Genomic DNA, 21693 nt, shown 5'->3' on the forward strand with positions numbered 1-21693 from the left:
TCTCACCATACTTTTTGATGTTTGAATGAGGCCAACATAGGTTACCTTCCCCACTGCAACTCTTACTAACTGAACTGGCGCATTTTGAATTCTCATAAACAAACAGATTTGCTTAAATTTAACATCCCTCGCTATCGGAATACTTGCTATTCGCTATCCGAATTTACTACTCAGTACACAAACTTTTTAAAACAAGAAACAAAAGCCAAAAGGCTCCCGCACGTGTGGGAGTCTATGGCTTTGCGCCATTCCTCGCCCCACCCCCACCCCCCGGCCACCACCAGGGACAAAGGGTTGCACCCCTCTCCGCCCGCCCGCCTGTTCCACCGCCTCGCCTTTGCCGTGCAGGGAGCCCGCAGGACCGCGGCCTCCACTCGTCCTCCCGACCGACCCGCGCACCTCGGGCACAGGCGCTGGCGGCCACCACGGAACAGAGACTAACTTGGGGCCTTGGCCGCACCTGCCTGTCGCGGTCGCCCGGGCATCCCTTCTCCTAGGGCCCGCCAGTCTCTCACCCGGGCGACTCTGGGCGTGACTGGTGTCAAGGCGAGGACAAAGGTCCGATCCAGGAGACCATGGAGGGGGGCGCTTCCTGGGCAGACCGGAGCAGCAACAGGTGGCCCCCTAGCACTGTCCCCGCCTCCCCGCTCTGGTCCTCAAAGGCCCTTCCCGAGGGTCCCTGCCCCATCTCCACTTCCCACCCCAACGAATAGGGGGCCCTCTGAGACCTATGCGGCGGGTTGGCTCGCGAGGGTCTCCCGCCCCACCGAGCTCTAACCCCTAGACGCGACAGGGTGGTCCCGGCTCCCCGAGGGCACACGCCGGCCGGGATCAGGACTGATGGGCTGAGATGGTGGCGCGGGCAGGCGGGGCTCCGTGCGGGGTCGCGCGAGAAGGGGGTTGCGGGCCAGGATGGGGGTGCGGGAGGGTTGGGAGGCGGCGGGACGGCTGCAGAGGGCGTGGGTCGGCCACGATCCAGCCGGGGCGGAGCCGAGAGCTGGGAGCCACAGCTCAGACGCTAGGCGCTCACAGCTATGCGCCCGGGGTATCGGAGAGCTCGAGGGTCGCCGGCGTTGGGGCTGCTGCTGCTACTGCGACTACCGTGGCCGGTGTGGGGGGCTGAGGCGTTTCAAGGTGAGTGGGAGTGCGCCGCGAGGTCGCTGTCGGGGATGGAGGGTCGGAAATCCCCGGGGATCGCGCGGTCCAGGAGGACAGGCCATGGGGAGGGTTTGGGAGAGTCTCTGTGGGAATTGCCCAGGGACTCTCAACTGCAGTTGTGCTGGCCTCAGGGCCCAGACTTGCACACTGTGCCCAGATACCCTGTGTCAATGGCGAAGCAGAGTGGCAGGGCCCCTTCCCTTCAAGCAGCCACTTAGCAGCCCCAAACCCCTCTGGATTCTCTGTTGTGGCCCCATCCGCCAGTATGAAGGTTCCTGCACCTTCATCTCCTAGGGTTCAGCGGGCCTCCATCCTCCAGGAAGTCCGAGACCACCGGTGCCCTGGAGTCCCTGTTGCGCCCTCACACTAAGGGACTAGCTGTGGCCTCCACACTCATGCATCATTCCATGTTCACCCCCTCATCCCAGGGCCTTGGGGCAGTGTGTATATTGTTTATATTGTTGCCTTGTTTGGTTAGATAGAAACGGCTTCAAACAGAAGGTGTCTGTTTAGCAGGGCCCTGGGGGAAGACTGCAGCTCTGTCTCTTCTCAGTTTGACCTCTACAAACTCTGTGAGATGGGGCTGATGAAAACCTCTCCCAAAGGGTGGGAGGATTGGCGGAGTCCTGTACATCAAGTGCGTGACAAGGCGGGCAGGAAGGGCCGGGCAGCCTGGGGACAGTGGGTTCCAGAGCACTGTGCAGGGGTGGGGGGGCGGGTGGCAACAGGGATAAGGTCCTGCCCTGTTCTGGGGCGTGGAGGGGGAGGGATGACAGACCTCATGCCTTTGGGGATGGTCCCCAGGCATTCCGCTGCTCCCTCCTCTTCAGCCTGGGGTCAGGGGAGGATGAAGGGACCCCTGGGAGGAATGGAGAGGGACTCTATGCTCCCCAACACCACACTGGCTCCTCAGTTTCCACTCCCATCCACCTAGTCACCACAGCTCCATCTCTGCCTCCTTGTCCCCGTCAAGGTGCCAATGGCCAGCGTGTGTGCACAGGGCCAGGAGGAGAACCCACACTCACACATGCACACAGGCACACCTTCCCCTCTCCACCCTGGGAAACCCAGGGCCAGCTGGACCTGGTGCTCCACGCCGAGTTAAGTCCTCTCTAGCCTGAGACCGCCCCCACCCCCCACCCCGCACTCAGACCCCTCCCTACACTGGCCCTTCAGCCTCAATTCCAAGGCCCTGCACCTCCCCACCCTCACCCCCATCTACCTGATGGAAACTGCTGATCCAATCAAGGAGGGCTTCTTGGGAGAAGGGGACTTCCTGAAGTGGCTGCGATTCCAGGTCTTTGATGATGGGGTCTGCAGGAGGAGGTGGAGAAGGAGAAAGGAGTCGGTGTGGCCTGGCAGGAGTTGAGCCACTTCCATGGGCAGCCATCTCAGCCTGGGCAGGGCTGGGGCCAGGGCTGGGCGGGGGTTGGGGAGCTGTCAGTTCTGGGAGCTGGGCTTCCCCAGTGATGGAGGGAAGGCTGCCTGTAGGCTCTGGGCAGCCTGAGGTCTGATTCCTGCAGGGCGGGTGTGGTGAGAGTTTCCGGGGTCTACTTGGCAGGGGGGCTGGGAGCATTCCAGGGGAGCATTCCAGGCACTTTCTGAGTAATGCTTCACTCTGGTATTCCTCCTGGAGCCCCCCTTAAGCATTCCCGTCCTGGGAGCACTCAGGCTCTGTCTCCCAAACAAACCCCCCCACTCTTGAAGACTCGAGGAGGGGGCTTCTGGGCCAGTGTCCCTGGAAGCCCTGCCCCCAGCATGAAGCCCCCAGAGGGAGCTTTGGGCAACATCTGGCTGTTGTTTTTCTCAGATGGTGGGGGAGACACAGGCGTCCTGTCTTCACACATCTCTCACCCTAAAAGCATCTGCTGCCCAGTCTAAAAATACCTGAAGCTGCCTCCCATTTCCTTTCCCCTCTGTATTAGGGGCCTTGGTCTCTTCCTTGTGATCTTTGACCCCAATTCTCCCCTCCCAAGGTCAGTGGGTCTCCCAAGTGCCCAGCTGAGCAGTTCTTCCCAGGCTCCTCTGTCTCTCTTCTGCCACCTCCCTGGTGGCTCCTCAGTTCCAAGGATGCCTCATGGGTGGCCACCCTTCTCCAGGCTAAACTTTTTTTTTTTTTTTTTTTGTGGTACACGGGCCTCTCACTATTGTGGCCTCTCCCGTTGCGGAGCAGAGGCTCCGGACGCGCAGGCTCAGCGGCCATGGCTCATGGGCCCAGCTGCTCCGCGGCACGTGGGATCTTCCCAGACCGGGGCACGAACCCGTGTCCCCTGCATCGGCAAGCGGACTCTCAACCACTGCGCCACCAGGGAAGCCCCAGGCTAAACTTTTGAGTATTGAAGATGGAGTCTCCTGTTCCTGCCTGCTGACATCCTCTAACTCTATCCCTCTGTTGTCTCCAATTTCCCTATGTCCCTCAGGTTCCCCTCACCCTGTGCTCTGTCCTCTCCCCAGGAAACACCCCTGGAGAGCCAGTCACCCTGCACTGGGTTCTGGATGGACGACCCCGGCACATGGTCACCCTGGAGCAGCCGGTCAGTGCCAGGTCATCCCTTACTCTGCAGAGGCCCAGGGTCTCTCAGCCCCTTTGCCCCTCCCCAGATATCAGCGTGGCAGTTTCGCTGGGGTCCCTAGATCCCCAGAGTCCTTCAGGCCCCTCCCCGAAGGTTTGGCAGGGGCAGGTGGGAGACGTCTAGCTGGAGAGAGGCTGCACACATGGAAGTCATTTTCCAGTTTCCTCTCCCCCACCTCCTCCTTAACCATCTCTTCCCAGTGTTATTCAGGCCACCTCCACCCCATCAGGCAGAGGTGGGGCCAGAAGCTTTTCAAGGACCTCTTTAAGAAAACACCAAAATATCTTCCTTTTGCGAAGTTTACCAGAACATGTGACCCTGTGGATGAATTGCTGTCCTCTCCAGGACCCTGCCATTTAGGGGCCTGAAACTTGTCTCACTGGCTCACGCCACTTCTGCCCAGTAGTCACTCTCTCCTAGTGCCCCCAAATGCAAGCCCACCCTGTTTTGCTTCTTCTGGATGCTCTGTCCCAGTCTCCTCCCAACGGCCATCCATCACACACTTTCAGAATAACCTTGCCCCCATCTGTATGTGCCACACAGCTGTGCTGCATGGAGACCAACAGCCTTTGTATGCCCATTTCACAGAGGGGCAAACTGAAGCCCAGAGAGGCTGGAGAAACTGCCCAAGGTCACACAGCTCTTTAACCCAGAAGAAACCATTGGCCAATGTTCCCCAAGCCTAGAGCACCCTTTTCATCATGAATTTTCAGGAAAGAGAAGACAATCCACTGTCCAAGCCTGCAAGGAGGAAGGCAGGAGAGCACTGCCGTGTAGGCCGGGGGGCCGCCACAGGCCCAGCAACTCTCAACCTAGGGCCCTCACTGGGTCCCCCAGACCCTCAGGGCCCCCATTCAAGTGGTCAGCATGGTGCCAGCCCGAGCTTTGAGATTGTTCATCACTGGCATAGGGGAAGGGACATCACATGCTGAAACCACCCTGACTGCGGACGTCCCTCTGGGCCTGGCCTGGGCTGTGACCAGATAGGAGGGGAGTGCCAGAGGGAATTTGCTTTCCTCAATTTTTCTGTCCCTGGGAAGCCTGCCAAGATGAGGACAGCAGACAGAGTGGCAGGGTGTCCTGTCCCAGAGGCAGGAAACACCTACATTTTAGGTTGGAGATGGAGTGCATGGTGAAGGGCAGGGTCACCAGGAGGGCAAGAAATGAGGACAGCAGGGGCTGCAGAGGGACAGAGAGAGGGATGGGGGTGGGGCAAGAGGAAGCTTTCCATCTGGGCTGCCTCCTTTCCTCCGTGCAAATCTTTCTCCAATAAAACAAATGGCATTCCGGCCACATGAGCTCATGCTTGGGGCCTAGGGCGGCCTTTGGCTGGGGGAGGGGACTATTTGCTCCCCACCTGCAGAGGAAGGCCCCCTCCATAAGACTCTGAGCCTCTTGGCCTGGGGCCCAGGCCAGTGCATTGTGGGATAAAAGGGAAGGGCCAGCAAAAGTGGGGGCCAGCATTCCAAGGACACAGCTGCTCTCCAGGAGGCTCCTGGCCCGCTCCAGCTCTGGGCCCCCAGCCAGGGAGTGGACAAAGCGGGCAGATGGGGTATTCCCACAGGGTGGAAGCGGCAAAGAGGGTAGGCGAAGGAGAGGTGGGCAGGCTGGCCCAGGCCCACCCTCCTGACATCTAGCCAAGAAAACCAGAGTTTTTCTCTTGGCAAGGCGTGTGAGTCAGTGTTTATCTCACGGGCTCAGTGAAGCAGGTGTGGGGTGAGCCTGCTAGAGGCATAGGAAAATTTGGGGGGGTGGGCAGCTAGTCAGCATTGGAGGTGGAGGTACTAAGTCTGAATTCTACAGGGAGTGGGGAACAGCAAGGTACAGAAAGGAGAGGTTGTGAGGAGGCCGGAGCCGTGGCTACCCCACTCTCCCGCATCAATGTCTTCAGGACCCCACTCTCCTCCCTGCTTAGAGGAAGGCTTCTGGGCATGAAAGAGGAGGGAAGACCAGAGGAAGAGACCAGTAACCTTGGGCAAGGCATGGCATCTTTCTGAGACCACTTGTCTCTCCAGGGAGGATGTGGAGTGCACCTAGCAGGCTCTGTCAAATGGCTGCTGTCAGAACAACAACCATTCTGAGTTTGAAAGCACCTTTGCAAGTTCTCACCCCACACCCATCCACACCCACAATGGCAAGCGGGGGCCTTCTGCCCCGTGCCCCTGTGCTCTCCCCATGAACTCCCTCGCCAGTCAGCTCCACATCCTTCCTGCTTCCTGGCAGGCAGGGGACCTGGATGCCCGCCCTCTCAGCCCTACACTCCTTCTTGCCCAGGTCTCGAAGCTAGAAGTGGGGCTGGTGGTCTTGAAGGCTGAAGGCCAGGAGCTCCTGCTAGAGCTGGAGAAGAATCAGTGAGTACCAGGCCGGGGAAAGAGCTGGGAGCCAAGAATAGCCCCTCTCTCTGGGGAGGGTTCAGTGCTGGGGACAGAAACTGATGGGAACCCTAGATGGAGGCTGGATGGGGTAAGAACCCCAGAGGAGGAGGTGCAGGTGACAGGGCGAGTCATGCTAGCCCATGACTGGCTCCCTCGAGGCTGAAGTGGGCTATTGAGGCTGGGTCAGCCCTGCTGTGGGGCACATCTCTCATCCCGGCCCCAGAAACATCTTGTCAGCTTCCTGCCAGGAATGAGTGAGCATCACCTGGTGGGTGCTCACAGGGTGTGCTGAGTCAAAAGAGAATCCAAGATGGATTCCAAAGATGGGCGGGTGCTCCAGGCTTTGGGAATGCCAGGGACAAAGGTACACTGGCTACATAGGTCAAGGCACATTCAAGAGGGCGTGCCAATTTGTCTGGCTTGCCTGGGGAGTCTCCATCTGAGGGAGGGGAGCAAGGGGAAACAAATTTGGGGAGTCCTAGCAGGGCCAGATCACAGAAGGCCATTTTGTTGCTGAGTGTCCAGGATGGTGCAAAGCCAAAGATTCTGAGCTGGTGAATGAGCAGGCAGAGCTGGGCTGGGTGAGGTGAATGTCTAAGATGGAGCGTGGGTTCGTGAAACCATCTAGACTGTGTTATCAACAGCTATCATTTATCAAGTGCTTATTTCATTGCAGGCACTGTTCTGAGCACTCTACACATGTTTTATTCTCCCCCATGCACTGGGAACAAACTCAGGTGGAACTCAGGTTCCACCATGCCTAACCATAGTTTCTCTGGGGTTCAATGTCCCCATGTGTTAAAAAGGGTGATCAGGGCTTCCCTGGTGGCGCAGTGGTTGAGAATCAGCCTGCTGATGCAGGGGACACGGGTTTGTGCCCCGGTCTGGGAAGATCCCACATGCCGTGGAGCGGCTGGGCCCGTGACCCATGGCCGCTGAGCCTGCGCGTCTGGAGCCTGTGCTCCGCAACGGGAGAGGCCACAACAGTGAGAGGCCCGTGTACCGCAAAAAGAAAAAAAAAAAAAAAAAGGTTGATCACATCACCTCCCTCCTAAGGTTGAGTGTGTGGGTGGAGTGGGGGAGCAAAGCTGGAGGAGGAGGTAAGACTGGGAAGTGGAGAAGCAGGCATCACAAGTCTTTGGGGGCAGTCTGCGGGTAAAGAGGCCAAGGTGAGGTGGGGTGAAGGATTTTCTTTAAAGAAGAGAAATTTACTTATGGTTGATCCATCTTCGTGGGAAGGATCCTGATGAGATGGAGCCCAAAGATGAATTCAATTACTTGAGTGGGGTCTGGAGAAGGAAGGGAGGAGGATCCCTGCTCAGACGGGCAGGGCAGGAGCAGGTGTGGATTCTGTTTTCTCTGGAAGCAGGGGGTGAGCATCAGTGAAGGACAGGTGGGGAGATATGTGGGACCTGGGGGCCTGAGGAGAAGATTTGAAGGAACTCTGAATGGGAGGAGGTGGGCTAGAGGGTTGTCCAGATGCCCAACAAGGGTAGGCAGCAGCCAGGGCCACCTAGGGAGTTCACACACTTCCTTGGCTCCAAGTCGCACCTCCTTGGCAGTGTCTCCTGACTCCTCTCCTCCTGCCCAGTCTCTTTCTAACACCCCTGACCTGTGGATCCAGCTGCCTGTCACAGGTCCTAGGGGAGCCACAAACGTTCCCATGTTCCTGTTCCTCCCTGGTGCTTCCCACACGCCCATTTCCACATCTAAGCCATTACCAAGGCTCCTTCCTGACCTTCACCTTGCTCATTCTAGCCCAAGATTTTTCTGAGCTGAGCAATGCACAGTCACTCCTGTCCCTTCCCTAAGACGCACTTCGGCTGCTTCCTAAGTGCTAGCCCTGTGCCTCACTCATAGAGCTACTCAATTAGCTATCAGGGAGGAAGACCAGAGGGCATCCTGGAGGAAGCAGGGCTGGATTAAGTAATTTCTGCAACACTCCCTCCCAGCAGGCTGCTGGCTCCAGGATACACAGAAACCCACTACAGCCCAGATGGGCAGCCAGTAGTGCTGTTCCCCAACCACACGGTGAGATACTTCCATGGACTCTGAGGACAGGGTGAGGAGTTCTGGGGTATGCACCCACCAAGGGCCTCTCCACCATTTCCCCCATTCTCCTCCTGTTCCTAAGGAGAAGCTGGAGCCAGTCCCCCACCATGCTTTTTTTCTTGCCCCTCCCACCTCAGTCCTGGCTGAGATTTGGGGCTGGGTCCTTTGCTCTCCAGGATCATTGCCACTACCATGGGCGTGTGAGGGGCTTCCTGGACTCCTGGGTAGTCCTCAGCATCTGCTCTGGGATGAGGTGAGGAGTTCTGGGGGAAGGGGCTGGGCCTGGGGCTAGGGAAAGAGTTCCCTTACTGCCCACCCCTGTACCCCTTTGCACCCTAGAGGCCTGATCACACTCAGCAGCAATGCCAGCTATTATGTGCATCCTTGGCCAGCTGGGGACTCCAAAGACTTCTTGACCCACAAGATCTTCCGGACGGAGCAGCTGCTCAGCTGGAAAGGGGCCTGTGGCTACAGGGACCCTGGGGACAAAAGGGACATGGCCAGGCTTTCGTGTGCCACCCAGATCAGGGTCAGGAGCACGGGCAGGGGTGGGGGTAGGAATGCAGTATCCAGAGCCCTTTAAAATCAGAAGAGACAGGAATGTGCAGCCCCAATTCAGGGCCTCCTGTCCTGACATTTTTATTTGGAGGCTGAAGGAACAAGTTCTAGCAAAATTTTAAAGTTAACTTTGTGCTTTCTGGGAATTGGGGTTGGTGGTCAGGGCTCAAGCCCAGCAGCCTGCCACTCAGGGTCACCATTGCCGCCTCCCCAGGAGAGGCGGGAGTCCTTGGGGAGCCCGAGGTACCTGGAGCTGTACATAGTGGCGGATCACACCCTGGTGAGAGAAGCCCCAAGGGGGTTGGCAGGCCTGGATGGGGTGAGCGCAGCCCATCCTCACACGCGGTATTACTTGCTGTTTTTCTAGTTCTTGACCCAGCACCGGAACTTGAACCACACCAAACAGCGTCTTCTGGAGGTCGCCAGCTATGTGGATCAGGTTGGGTCGGTGGGGGGAAGAGCACTTTTGGGGTGACCACGACAGGGGCAGGCTTGGAGATGGGGAGAGGGAACGGAGGGGAAGAAAGAGGGGCGCTCCCATGGAGGAGCACGGGCACCGCGGCGGTCCCCCACTTCAGCCCTGCCCCGCCGCGCCCGCAGATTCTCAGGACTCTGGACATTCAGGTGGCGCTGACCGGCCTGGAAGTGTGGACCGAGGAGGACCAGAGCCGCGTCACGCCAGACGCGAACGCCACGCTCTGGGCCTTCCTGCAGTGGCGCCAGGGACTGTGGGCACGGCAGCCACATGACTCGGCTCAGCTGCTCACGTGGGTGCCTCCGACCCCTACGCGGTCCCGGCCGGGCGGCCCGGACTCCCGGCCCGCCCGGTCAAGCCGCGCTCCTCCCTCAGGGGCCGCGCCTTCCAGGGCGCCACCGTGGGCCTGGCGCCGGTCGAGGGCATGTGCCGCGCGGAGAGCTCTGGAGGCGTGAGCACCGTGAGCGCCACCTGGGACGGGAGGAGGAGGAGAGGTGCTGGGGGGTGGTCTCCACAGCCCGCAGTGACCGTCCCCACGCCCTCCCAGGACCACTCGGAGCTCCCCATTGGTGCTGCAGCCACCATGGCCCACGAGATAGGCCACAGCCTCGGCCTCAGCCACGACCCCGACGGCTGCTGCGTGGAGGCAGCGGCGGAGCAGGGCGGCTGCGTGATGGCCGCAGCTACCCGGTACCCGTGCCGGGGCGGGGGCGGGGCTGCAGGACAGGCTTCGCGGGACCCGGGCCTTCCTCAGCTGCATTTCTTTGGGCGAAACGGTTATCCCTCAGTTTCTTCTTCTGTGAAATGGGGATGATGATAATAGTGCCTGCCCTGAGGGTTGTTTATGAGGCTGAAGTGTAGGGAACGCAGGCAAAGTGGATTCTCATGATATGATAAATTATTTTCGGACAAACTTGCGAGGTGACTCCAACGCCGGGAGGAGAGGCGCTGGGTTGGGATTCGACCTTGGGTCCTGGGCTGCTCGCTCTTGGCGTCACACGCTCCCGCCTCGCGCTCGCCGTGTGACTTTGCGAGAGTTACTTACCCTCTCTGGGCTCTGCCTCTAGAGAATTCTAGCCGCCAGTTGCTCAGGCGGTGTTCGCGCATCCGGCGGCTGCGTAGCCAAGCACCTGTGTGCCGGGGGGAGGGGACTGGAGCCCAGCAGGGGTTGGCAGGGGGTGGTCCCCGTATGCCCGACGCCCTCCCCCGCCCGTAGGCACCCGTTCCCGCGAGTGTTTAGCGCCTGCAGCCGCCGCCAGCTGCGCGCCTTCTTCAGCAAGGGAGGGGGCGCGTGCCTCTCCAACGCGCCGGACTCCGGGCTCCTAGTGCCCCGGGCGCACTGCGGGAATGGCTTCGTGGAAGAGGGCGAGGAGTGCGACTGCGGCGCCGGCCAGGTCAGGTCCGCACGACCAGCCCCGGGGGACCAAGCTGGTCCCCGCCTGCCCCCTCCCCGGAGGTCTGGGCGCTGCACCCTCACCTGGTCCCTCCTCGCCTTTCCGGCTCCAGGAGTGCCCGGACTCCTGCTGCCATGCCCACAACTGCTCGCTGCGTGCGGGGGCCCAGTGCACCCACGGGGACTGCTGCGCACACTGCTTGGTGAGGGTATGGGAGGCTCGGGGGTGAGGGTTGGGGGCACTTGGGAGCCGGCCTGTTGGTCTTGGCTAATCGGCGCCCTCCGGTCCCCCTTGCGGGTGCTGGCTCTGCTCTGTGCGTGGGTTCGCCTGGACCTCCCCACAGGGCTCTCTCATGTCCGATTGGCGCTCTCGAAGTGGATCTCTAACTGTTCGTTTTCTCTCTATGCCTCGCCGCCTTCCCTCCACGCGGGTCACCTGCGTAGCTGAAGCCGGCGGGTGCGCCTTGCCGCCGGTCTGCGGGCGACTGTGACCTCCCTGAATTCTGCACGGGCGTCTCCCCCTATTGCCCCCCCGACATTTACCTACTGGATGGCTCGCCCTGCGCCAGAGGCCGCGGCTACTGCCGGGACGGCGCGTGTCCCACGCTGGAGCATCAGTGCCAGCAGCTCTGGGGGCCTGGTGAGACCAAGGGCGCGCCCTCCGCCCGCATCCTCGGGCCTGCTCAGTTTAATGCTCTAGGGGGAGGTGGGCGGGGGAAAACTGAGGCAGAATGGGCGTGGTTCAGGTCTGGGCTGCCGCCCCTAGTCCCGCCCATGCTTCCTCAGGCTCCCGCCCAGCCCCGGAGGCTTGTTTCCAGGTTGTGAACTCTGCGGGAGACGCCCATGGGAACTGCGGCCAGCAAAGCGACAGCAGCTTCGTGCCCTGTGCGCAGAGGTGGGGAGCAGAGGGAGGGGAAGCTGGGGAAGAGGGTATGGAGAAACTCCACGCTGTTTGACTACCCTGCACTTCGTCCCTAGCGATGCGCAGTGTGGGAAACTGCAGTGCCAGGGCGGGGAGCAGAGTGCACTGGCGCCACACATGGTGCCGGTGGACTCCACTGTACCCCTAGGCAGCCGCCAGGTGACCTGCAAGGGAGCCCTCGTGCTGCCCGGCACCCAGCTGGACCTGCCTGATTTGGGCCTGGTAGAGTCAGGCACCCAGTGTGGACCTAGAATGGTGAGCCCTGCCCACCCGACCCCTCCCTGCCACTTGAGTCCTGCAGGCCAAAGCATCACTCCCCCTCACTGCCCAGTGCACACACTGCCCATAGGTGTGCCAGGAAAGGCGCTGCCGGAACACTACCTTCCGAGAGCTGGAGCTCTGCCTGACCGCCTGCCATGGTCGCGGGGTGAGTGGCCTGAAAGGTGTGTGGGGGGTGACCTTGGAAGTCCCTGATCTCGTGGGACCCTCCGTTTCTCTTTTCCACTGCAGGTTTGCAATAGTAACCGTAATTGCCACTGTGCTCTGGGCTGGGCTCCGCCTTTCTGTGACAAGCCAGGGTTTGGTGGTAGTGTGGACAGCGGTCCTATGCAGCCTGAAAGTGCGTCCATGGGGGGCAAGTGGGGAGGGCCCCTGTGATGCACCTCAGGACGCAGCCATGCCCTGTCCTCCACAGACCAGGACACCTTCACGCTGGCGGTGATCCTTAGTTTTCTGCTGCCTCTGCTCCCTGGGGCCGGCCTGGCCTGGTGCTGCTGCCGGCACCCGGAACTCCGTCTCCAACAATGCCTTTGGGGCTCAAGGAGGGACCCCACGTGCAGTGGGTAGGCACTGAGGGCTAAGGTTCCTGCTCCTCAGAGCTCTGCTGGACCTGGGGCAGCTGGGGTGGGGTCCTCAGGCCTTGCCCCCAGGTGCACAGAGGCAGGCAAAGGCAATGGAAAGAAGCATTGAGCAGAAGGCCCCAGTGGCCTTCCAGTGAAGCCAAAGGCGTGGATCCATGCAGGGCCCTCTACCCTGGTCCCCACTGCTGGGATTCAGTACCTCTTGTCCATATCTTTTCTCCCACCAAGAGGCTGCCTCATCCTTGACTTTGCCCTGTTTTTTCACCAGCTTATAATGCAATTCCTGCTCCAATGTACCCTTCAAGGCCTCTCCAGCTTCTCTCTCATGAGCTTTCAGCCTTCTGGCATTTCCTCTGCCTAAATCTCTGCTGTTACCCCTTCAAGTTCCCAAATGCAGGGCCCAGCACATCTTTCCTTTCGCTACCACTGGGCAGCTATGGTGCTGGCTGCCCTTGTGCCAAGGGCCTGCCCCTAACCCAGTTCTCCACGACCTGGGATGAGGGTCACATGATACCAAGCATGGTCAGTCTAGGGCTGCCCCTTCACTGGGCGCTGGGCAAGGCATGAGCCCTATGACCACATCTGACACAGCCTAGCCTTGGGAGCGTTCTGGGCAAGCTGAGGGAGAGGGCAAAGTTTGGGCTGGAGATGGAGGAAGAGGGCATCCCAAACAGGGGCAGGGCACCAGCTGAGAGGGCCTTGACACAATTAGTGTTGATTGTGGGTCTGTGAGCAGAGGATCAAGGTGGTCAGAGCTTGGTGTGTCATCACTGGGGGCTTACGGGGGGGCAGCAAACACATGTCATCAGCCAGGTGAAGTATTGAGGAGACTGTTTCCAAAAGACATCAAAGGAAGTGGTAAGGCCCTGGGAGATGGGATGTGAGCAGCTGAGCATAGCTTGGAGTCATCAAGGGCAGCAGGGCCACCCAATGACAAGGAGCACAAATACAGGTACCACTGGGGAAGGAAGTCCGCCCCTCTTTGGGACCTGAGTGATGCCAACATCTGGAGGATGCTGGGGTGGTTCCAGAGCTTAGGAGAAATATCAGGGCTGGAGAGAGGAAGTGTCAGAGGCCCTGGGAAAGCATGAGTCTCAACTGGAGCCTGGACCCCAAGGGCTCCTCTCAGGAGGGAGCAGGAAGTGAGCTGGACAGAACAAACTGGGTGCAAGCCTCTGGCTGCAGGGAAGAAGCCCCAGGGTCCCTACTAACGGTCACTGTCTCAATCTCCTGGCCTCTCATCCACTGCTCAGACCCAAAGATGGCCCATGCAGGGGCCACCCTCTAGGCAGTGTTCACCCAATGGAGTTGGGCCTGACAGCCACTGCAGAGCCCCAGGCCCTGGGTGCGTGAGGCACAGTGGGAGATGGGGAGGGAAGGAAAGGGACAGGCTCTTGTCTTCTGCCTCCTTCCAGATGGGCCCCCTCCTCTCCACTTAGCACCCAGCCACCTTGAGCCCCTGTGCCCCACCCTGCATCAGGGACTCTTGCCACCTATGTTCACAGCACTCTTCCCCCACCTATTGCTCCGCAGACCTTGAGAACTCTGTCAGAGCCCAACAGCCACCTTGAGAAGCCTGTGACCCACGGCCCTGCTTGTACCCCCAAGGTAGGTGGGGCCCTCCACTTCCCATTGCTCACCCATCCACCTCTTGCCCCTCATCTCACAGTCCCTTACTCTGAGTTTTTTTTTAATATTTATTTGGCTGCGTTGGGTCTTAGTTGCGACATGCAGGATCTTTGTTGTGGCACGTGGGATCTTTATTTGCAGCATGTGAACTCTTAATTGCGGCTTGTGGGATCTAGTTCCCCGACCAGGGAGCGAACCAGGGCCCCCTGCAATGGGAGTGCAAAGTCTTAGCCACCGGACCACCAGGGAAGTCCCACTCTGAGGTTTTTGAGCTTATAGTATGGAAATGAGACAGGCCACGTGGAGAAGCTGTTGTCTGGGGCCAGATGCTGGAGGTCCCTGGGGCAGGGGAGGAAGAAGTTCTGGCTCTTCCTGGGTCACTGGTTTTCCCTGAGGGAGGACAGGGGGTCCCTGACGCATGACTTGCAATCTGGGGTCCCAGCCCTCAGGGGATGATGCCCCCCCCCCCCACCCCATGCCATTCTCAGCAGGTAGAGTCCAAAAGCCAAGATCCTGTCTCTGGTGAAAAGTGACTCCTGAGATGAGAAGACTTAAGGACAGGTGGCTACTGACAGCCACACCAGGAACTTGGACCCCGCCCCCCAGGGGCGGAGCCAGCGAGTCAGCAGACCTCTTGCACCTTTGGGCAGCTTCGAAATTTCTTCCCTGAGTTACCGCCACACCACCTACTCCAGGACCCTGGAGCCTCATCAAAATTTGCGCAGTGCTGTCCCCATTCCTTAGGGCTGCGGGATCCTGCTAGGGTACACCCTCCAGCTCAAGCGAGAATCCATCAGTCCCAGGAGGGAAGGTCATGTAGTCACTGACCTCCTGTCACTAGGGGGCGCTGGGTCATGCTGGGCACCCAGAGAGGCCTGTGTCCTGGCAGCCTAGGTGTGTCTGCTACACTCACTTTATTCGGACCTAGCTCTTTGGAGGGCAGTGACTGCTGGGACAGAAGCCTGGACTCCAGGGGTCCTACATTTCAGACTGAGTCCACTTCCCTGGAGCCTGGCCCCTGCAAAACAAACAAACAAAATCCTTGGGACCTTCCTTCCTGCCATCTCCTACCCTCTCTTTTCCCTCAGATGCTTCCTCAGCCCCACCCCACTCCTAGTCCTTAGGTGAGGTTTCAGAGAAGCATGGGGCCTGCTGCAGTCCCCTTACTTTGGACATTAATCAGCCTCTCCTCCATTCCATGGGAGGGGACAAAGGAAGCCATTTTCGAAAGGACACCTAAGTAGAAGTCAGAAGAGAGACATGTTGCCCTGGGACTTCTGTCTTTTCTGTCTGTAAATTCAACACCATGGCGCTCCCTGAGGGTGACAAAGGGTGGTGGCTGGTGGGTGGAGCCTCAGATGACAGCCAGGCCCCGTATGTATCGGGGCATAGGATGGTGTTGCCTAGCTTGAATGTTCCCTTTGCTCCACCTCTCCTGCCTCCCCTGGACACCCTGAACAGCCATTTACTCTCTCCCCTTGCTTCATGCAAAAGTTGCTGAGTGACCTTCTTTATCAGCTGTTGCTACATAACAAAACCACCCCAAAACTTAGTAGCTTAAAACAATAACCAATTCTGTGAATTGTCAAGTCAGCTGGTGGTTCGATTGGTCTCAGCTCAGCTCACTTATACATTTGCAGTCAACTGCTGGTCGCTGCTTCTGGGGTTGGCTGGCTGTTGGCTAGGGTGATGGGGATGAGCGGGCTAGCCCAGGCCTGTTCACATAACAGCTGGGGAGGGTTCTAAGCGAGCAGGACCAGGATTAGAGTGAGACAAGGGAGGCATTCACCGTGGGCACAAAAAGTAATCAAGATAAGAAATATTTTAATGTAATATTTTTAAAGATCAAAATTAATACAAAAGTCCACGATGAACAAAATATCAAAAATTTAACTAAAGACAGGATCAGTTACCATACCAAGGCATTTCTGGAGCCTGAGGCAAAAAGAAAAATCAGTAGTTGTGATCCTGAGGCAAGTACCTCACTCATCTCCTCTTGCAGAAGAGTATGTGGAAGCTTGTCAGGCTTCTTGAGAGTCCATGACTGGCACATTTACTTCCATAACATTCTGTTGGCCCAAGCAAGTCACAGGGCCAGCCCAGGTTCTAAGGGATTGGGAGGCAAACCCCACCTCCCCTCCAGGGAGGAGAAGCAAAATCATATTTCATAGGGTGTGAAGAATTGGGGAATTTTTGCAATCACCCACTGGCAGCAGAGAAGTAGCCCCAAGGCTCAGGCCTTGCTTTCACTCTACCAGCTGAAGGCGCTGAATGAGACTGTTTGCTAACGCCCACTCCTGTGTTCGCTGTGGGATTCTGATTTATAGAGACGACACAGCAATGAGACAGAGAAGTTAATGCCACTGAAAGAAGTTTTTATGGCTTGCATTTCCCTCGAGAAGGGGGACTGCCCACCGTGCAGGGCCACATAGGGAAGCACCCAGTTTGTAAGGAAAGACTGAGGAACTACCACAGATTGGAAGAAACTAAGGTGACATGACGACTAAGTGCAATGTGGGATGCTGGATGGGATCCTGGAACAGAAAAAGGACATTAGTGGAAAGACTGGGGAAATTCAAAGTGCTCTATAGTTAAGTGTCTTGTACCAACATGAATTTCCTAGTTTTAATAATTGTACTATGGTCAGGTAAGATGTTGATGTTAGGGGAAACTGGGTGAGGGATATAAAGGGAACGCTAGCATTTTTGCAATGCTCTAACTTTTTTGCAAGTCTAAAATTAGCTAACAAAAAGTTAACAATAAAACTATAAGAGACGGAAAAGAACAGTGTTGTTTCATAGAGTTAATGGTTTAGCGTGGGAGAGACAAGGTCTCCTTGGGTTGTTGTGTGGGCGTTGCTGTGTGTGTGTTGGGGGGTGTGGTGGGATCCATCTAGGCACATTCTGGCACTGGATTCAGTGGCTCCCAGATCCGCGTGAAGGCGCAGCCTGGGTGGGGACTCATTGGGGGCGGGGAGTCATTCCTGATGCAAAGGCTCCTCCCCCCCCAGAAGAGCACGTCAGCACAGACACTTGGGTTTCCATCTCGTTATGGCTCAGGGGAGCTGGGAAGGAGGCACCTGTCTGACTGGGGCTCTGCCTCTCGTCGTCCTCTCCTCTGTTTGCTGCCCAGCATGGCCAGCTGCTTGGCACCCCCGTTGCTGCTGCTACTGCTTCTAGGTGAGTGCCTGCCTCCTCCCCGAGACCTCTGAACCTCGGCTTCTCTGTCCCTGATCCTCTTCCCTCCTCAAGCACAAGGCAAGAAGGTGATTCTGGGAAAAGCTGAAATGCAGGAAGGGGCACCAATGAGACACCTGTGCTCGAGGTGTGGGGACACAGCACCCCGCCTCCAGCTTTTGGGTCCCACAGAGCCACGGCCTCCTAAGTCTCCCAAGTCTCGCCTTGGTAGCTCTGCCCCAGAAACTTTCTTTTTCCTATTGCCTGCTCTCCCGCCTCTATTACCCTTCCCCCAGCCCCAGCCCTCCACCTTCAGTCTTGCAGCTTCACATTGATACCTTGCCCTGCATCTTCAGTGTCTCCATGCCATGCACCTGCTGTTCCACCTGCTTGGACTACCCCTTCCTCACCTGGGTCATCATGGAGGGAGGGGTCACTTTACCAGGTGGTGTAGGTTGAGGAGAAAGGAATCTGGCAAACGTTCAAGGCAGAGGAGATTTTGGAGCTGAGATGTGCTGTTTTGAGGGTGAACATGAAGTAAGGGTGCTCCTGGTGGAGGGAAACAGGTAAGCAAAGGAACAGAAGTGGAACCAAGATCTCAGGAGACACTAGGTGCTGCTGTGTGTGGCTGCGGCCTGGGGATGTGAGGGCTTGGCTGGGAGAGAAGGGCAAAGTTTGCCTGCTGCTCTGGAGTCCTGGAAGGGAGGGCAGGAGACTGGAGGGGAGGAAAGGAGAGAGAAAGGAAAGGCTTCCCCCTCTCCTGTCCATCCCGTCCACTTACAGACCTATTCCAAGCCCTCAGTGTCTATTCTACCTTCCTCCACAGCCACCCAAAAGAGATGGCCAGTGCCAGACACACACACACACACACACACACACACACACACACACACACACACACAGCGAGATGGGTGTTGAACCAGGTTGCGAAACTTCCCTCAAACTTTGGTGCCAGAGGCTTCTCACCTGAGCAAGGTTCCTGGAGGCTGAGAGCACCAAGGGGCGGGGGTAGCCTCGTTTTGTGACTGAGGTCCTAGGAAGGGGCTGCCAAGTTCTGACCTCCAAAGACCCTAGCTTGGCTGGATTTAGATGTGGCCCATAGCACTTCTGGATGAAGCTCACCCTCTGCCCAACAGACCCCTGGTGTGTGACTGGGCTGTGCCAGGCACACTCTCTGCCCCCAGTGGAGTGCCCTGTGGCTAAGGACAGAGCCCTGTGGCCTGCCATCTGGGACTTCTCTTGAATCCACACCCTGGCAGCCAGGCCTAAATTGCTCCAGTGCCCAGAGCCCTAGTGGGGAATCTTTTTATCTGGGTAGTGGAGAGTGGAGAGCCCAGGAGGAAACCAGAGTCCATCCAGATGGGGCAGCAACAGTTAGATTGGTGAGGAGGGAGCACCAGAAGAGGATGGAGGGGGAAGACGCAGAGGCAGGGGGCAGGAGGAGGCACAAGAGAAGGTCAAGAAGAAAGGAGAACCTGAAGCCTACAGGCCACTCAAAGGGTCTCCAAGGGGGAGGGGGAAGGAGAGGAAAGGAAGAAAGGTCACGCGTCCCGGCATGTCAGAGCAGAAGAGGAGCGGCCACTGTCCTCAGCACCATTTCTGATAAGTCTCCATGAGTCAGGTCCCAGAAGCCTTGCTGTTTTCCGTGTCAGATGGGGCCCAGGAGAATGAGAGGAATCTCATGGACCCCTCTTTGGATGGGCGAGGGGTGGTGCCTGCGGAGGGTGGGCCTCAGCTTCTGCGGGAGGCCAGGCCCAGCCTCGACGCGCCCCATCCACCCCAGACGTGCTGCAGGAAATCCCTGACCCCGCCACTGCCCAGCTCCACAACGGAAGGTCAGTCAGTACCAGTCGCTCACGCATTCGGGTCACATTCTGCCCACCTCGAGTTTTGAGCACCCCGCATCTTCGGAGGCCCTGACTGGGAGGCGGAGGTGAAGTGTGTGTGTGTAAGGAACGTCAACAACCACAGCCTGCCCGCCGCTCCACCAGGGTCACCGAGCGCTGTCGCACCGAACCGATGCGTGGACGCGGCCGACGCGTGCACCGCGGATGTGCGATGCCAGCGGTTGCGCACCGCATACGTGGTGCAGTGCCTGGGTCGGGCCGCGCCGGGGAGCTGCCCCCGCGCCCGCTGCCGCCGCGCCCTGCGCCGCTTCTTCGCCCGCGGGCCGCCCGAGCTTACCCACGCGCTGCTCTTCTGCCCGTGCGGCGGCCCCGCATGTGCCGAGCGCCGGCGCCAGACCTTCGTGCCCTCCTGCGCCTTCTCGGGTCCTGAACCGGCCCCGCCCTCCTGCCTCGCGCCCTTAGACGCCTGCGAGCACAGCCGGGTCTGCAGGTGCTGGAGGAGGTGGAGTAGAGGGAGGGGGCGGGGCTGGCGGGTGGGGGGCGGGTCCCACTTACCTCCCACTCACCGCCTTCGGACCGCCCCGCGCAGGCCCCGCCTCTTGGCCTTCCAGGCTTCCTGCGCGCCTGCCCCCAGCAACCTGGACGGCTGCCTTCGAGACCAGATCCCTAGCTGCCTGCGCGCCTACGCCGGCCTCGTGGGTATGCACCGCCCAGATCCCTGCTGGGGCGGGGGCTCTCCTGGGAATGCCTCTATCCGGGTGGGCCGATTATCCTGCTTTCGGGGTCTCGGCAGGCACCGCCGTCACCCCCAACTACGTGGACAACGCTAGCGCGCGCGTGGCACCCTGGTGCGACTGCGGAGCTAGCGGAAACCGGCGCGAGGAGTGCGAAGTCTTCCGGGGGCTCTTCACAAGGAACCGCTGCTTGGGTGAGGGGCCCGGGCGGGGCGGGAAGGGAGTCCAGTCGGGGCTTTCTGCCCCCTCCCAAGCTGCCTAGCTGGCGCTGAGGAAACTGAGGCCCCCAGAGGCAGCCTTGTAGGCCCACTTACCCCCTCTGCTGTCGTCTTGCCCCTTGGGCAATCTGCGCCCAGCTGGTTCCGGAGACCAAGTCACAGACCAAAGTAGAATCCTAGGGTAGTCTAGGCTGGTGCCCCTGCGGGCAGGAAGTTGGGGCGGTTAAAACAAGTTTCCGAGGCCCTGGAATGGAACAAGGCGAGATTCCTGCTTCCGCCACGCATAGCCAACTCCCCCCATTAAAGATCTTGCCTTTCGGGTCTGAGTAGCTGGGTGGTTCGCTGACCACTTTGGGAGTTAGAGGGCCTGGGTTTGAAGGCTGACTCTGCCACTTACTTAGCTGAGAGTTAAATTCCTCTAAGCCTTTTTGTGTCCATCTGTAAAATGGGGATGATAATTGTCAGGCTCCTGTGAGGATAGAAGACTACAGTATGTAAGGCACTCTTAACACAATTGTTTTTATTTTGTTATTCCTCGCCCAGCACCTTCCATTCCAAAAGCCTTGCGGACGTCCTATCTTCCCATTTCTATCTGGGGAGGGCCCACGCAGGATGCCAAGGGTCTCAGTTTGTCCTTCAGGAGCTGGGCCCTGTGCTAGGGTTTCTCAGCCAAGCCCATCCTGCACCCCTCCCTCCATAGATAGAGCCATACAGGCCTTTGACGGTGGGTGGCCCTCAGTCCTACACGACCAGCTGGACCCCCACCAGGACCCTGAGCACAGCCTCCTACAGGTAGGTTCAGGGAGGGGATGGTGAGGTGGCAGCTCCTGCACTGCCTCTTTCCACCCTTCCATGCCAGTTGGGCCTAGATGGAGGCGTGAATGGCCTGGGATAGTGGGGGTGGCAGAGAGCAGAGCCAGGCTTTTGCCCAAGTTCATACTCTGCTCTCATCTGCCAAGGTGTCCTCTGCAGATGCGTCCCTGGAGGGGAGCTCCATGCTCTCCGTGCTCCCTGTTCTGGTTCTCCAGCCCCTGCTCTGATGAGAACAGCAGACCTTGGACAACAGCCAACTGTCCCACCCTGCCTGGGATACTGGGCCTCATTGGTGACCTACTGCCCCACTGAAAAGGGACTGGCTTACCTCCCAAGCTGGCCCCAGTGCTCTTGCCTTACTGCCCTTTGCAGGTCTGGACACTTTTATCATGCTTTAAGGCTAGACTTAAACAGACTTGTAGGCAAAACTCCCTCTGAACAGACTTGTAGGCAAAACTCCCTTTACTACTCCAGCCGTCATGGCATCCTCCCAGTTAGGCACCACCCATCATGATAGCCACCTGCACCCCATAACTAACGTTGTCAGAGTGTTTTCTGTCCACGATATGCTGCTTGTGGGACACCACCTAGAGTGAGAATCCAGTTCCCTACATTGCACTGGTCATATGGCCATCTTCCCAGTGGTTCAACCTGGCACTAGGAATGGCATCCATAACTCAATAAATCCATGTGCACTGAGACTGGCCTTGCTTTCATGTGATCTGTGTCCTGGGAGGCTGGAGACCAAGGTCAGCCACAGGGTGTGCCTCTGCTGGCCTCCAAGAACTTGGGTGGCCTCAGAACCTCTCCAGGCATCATCTTCTCACCTGTGGATGCTGAACTGAATCACCTCTCAGGTCCTAGTGGCAGGGACTTTGGTTGCTTTTGTTTATTCTTTCATTCTCTGCTA

At 58.5% G+C, this 21693-nt stretch overlaps 1 protein-coding gene and 1 long non-coding RNA gene across 18 annotated transcripts in view; one reads left to right on the top strand and one right to left on the bottom strand.

Moving 5' to 3' along the window:
• The window catches only part of LOC137207591 (uncharacterized), a 14777-nt gene extending 12126 nt beyond the window's left edge, over positions 1-2651 (bottom strand). Inside the window, exon 1 of the long non-coding RNA XR_010935171.1 lies at positions 2381-2651. This is a non-coding gene — a long non-coding RNA (uncharacterized lncRNA). The remainder of the gene's footprint in view (positions 1-2380) is intronic.
• On the top strand, positions 963-21484 carry ADAM33 (ADAM metallopeptidase domain 33). Of its 17 annotated transcripts, none has more exons than XR_010935166.1 (24): positions 963-1134; positions 3613-3692; positions 6006-6082; positions 8059-8137; positions 8335-8411; positions 8498-8687; positions 8931-8996; positions 9084-9155; positions 9317-9483; positions 9567-9651; positions 9739-9881; positions 10408-10585; positions 10698-10787; positions 11029-11224; positions 11371-11479; positions 11563-11761; positions 11856-11933; positions 13900-13974; positions 17006-17174; positions 19163-19508; positions 19608-19717; positions 19812-19946; positions 20514-20762; positions 20930-20983. XR_010935166.1 is itself a non-coding variant. In XM_067707600.1 (24 exons), the coding sequence occupies exons 1-24, from the start codon at positions 1035-1037 to the stop codon at positions 21008-21010; spliced, it is 2994 nt and encodes a 997-aa protein (XP_067563701.1). In that variant the 5' UTR covers positions 963-1034; the 3' UTR covers positions 21011-21484. The 17 variants fall into 17 exon arrangements, 12 of the variants coding, with proteins under 12 accessions (XP_067563701.1, XP_067563699.1, XP_067563700.1 ...); XM_067707600.1 differs by having other exon boundaries at positions 20671-20762; positions 20930-21484; XM_067707598.1 differs by having other exon boundaries at positions 20671-20762; positions 20943-21484.
• The last annotated feature ends 209 nt before the right edge of the window (positions 21485-21693 follow it).

Source organism: Pseudorca crassidens, chromosome 15, assembly GCF_039906515.1.
Source record: "Pseudorca crassidens isolate mPseCra1 chromosome 15, mPseCra1.hap1, whole genome shotgun sequence".
NCBI classification, from domain to species: domain Eukaryota; kingdom Metazoa; phylum Chordata; class Mammalia; order Artiodactyla; family Delphinidae; genus Pseudorca; species Pseudorca crassidens.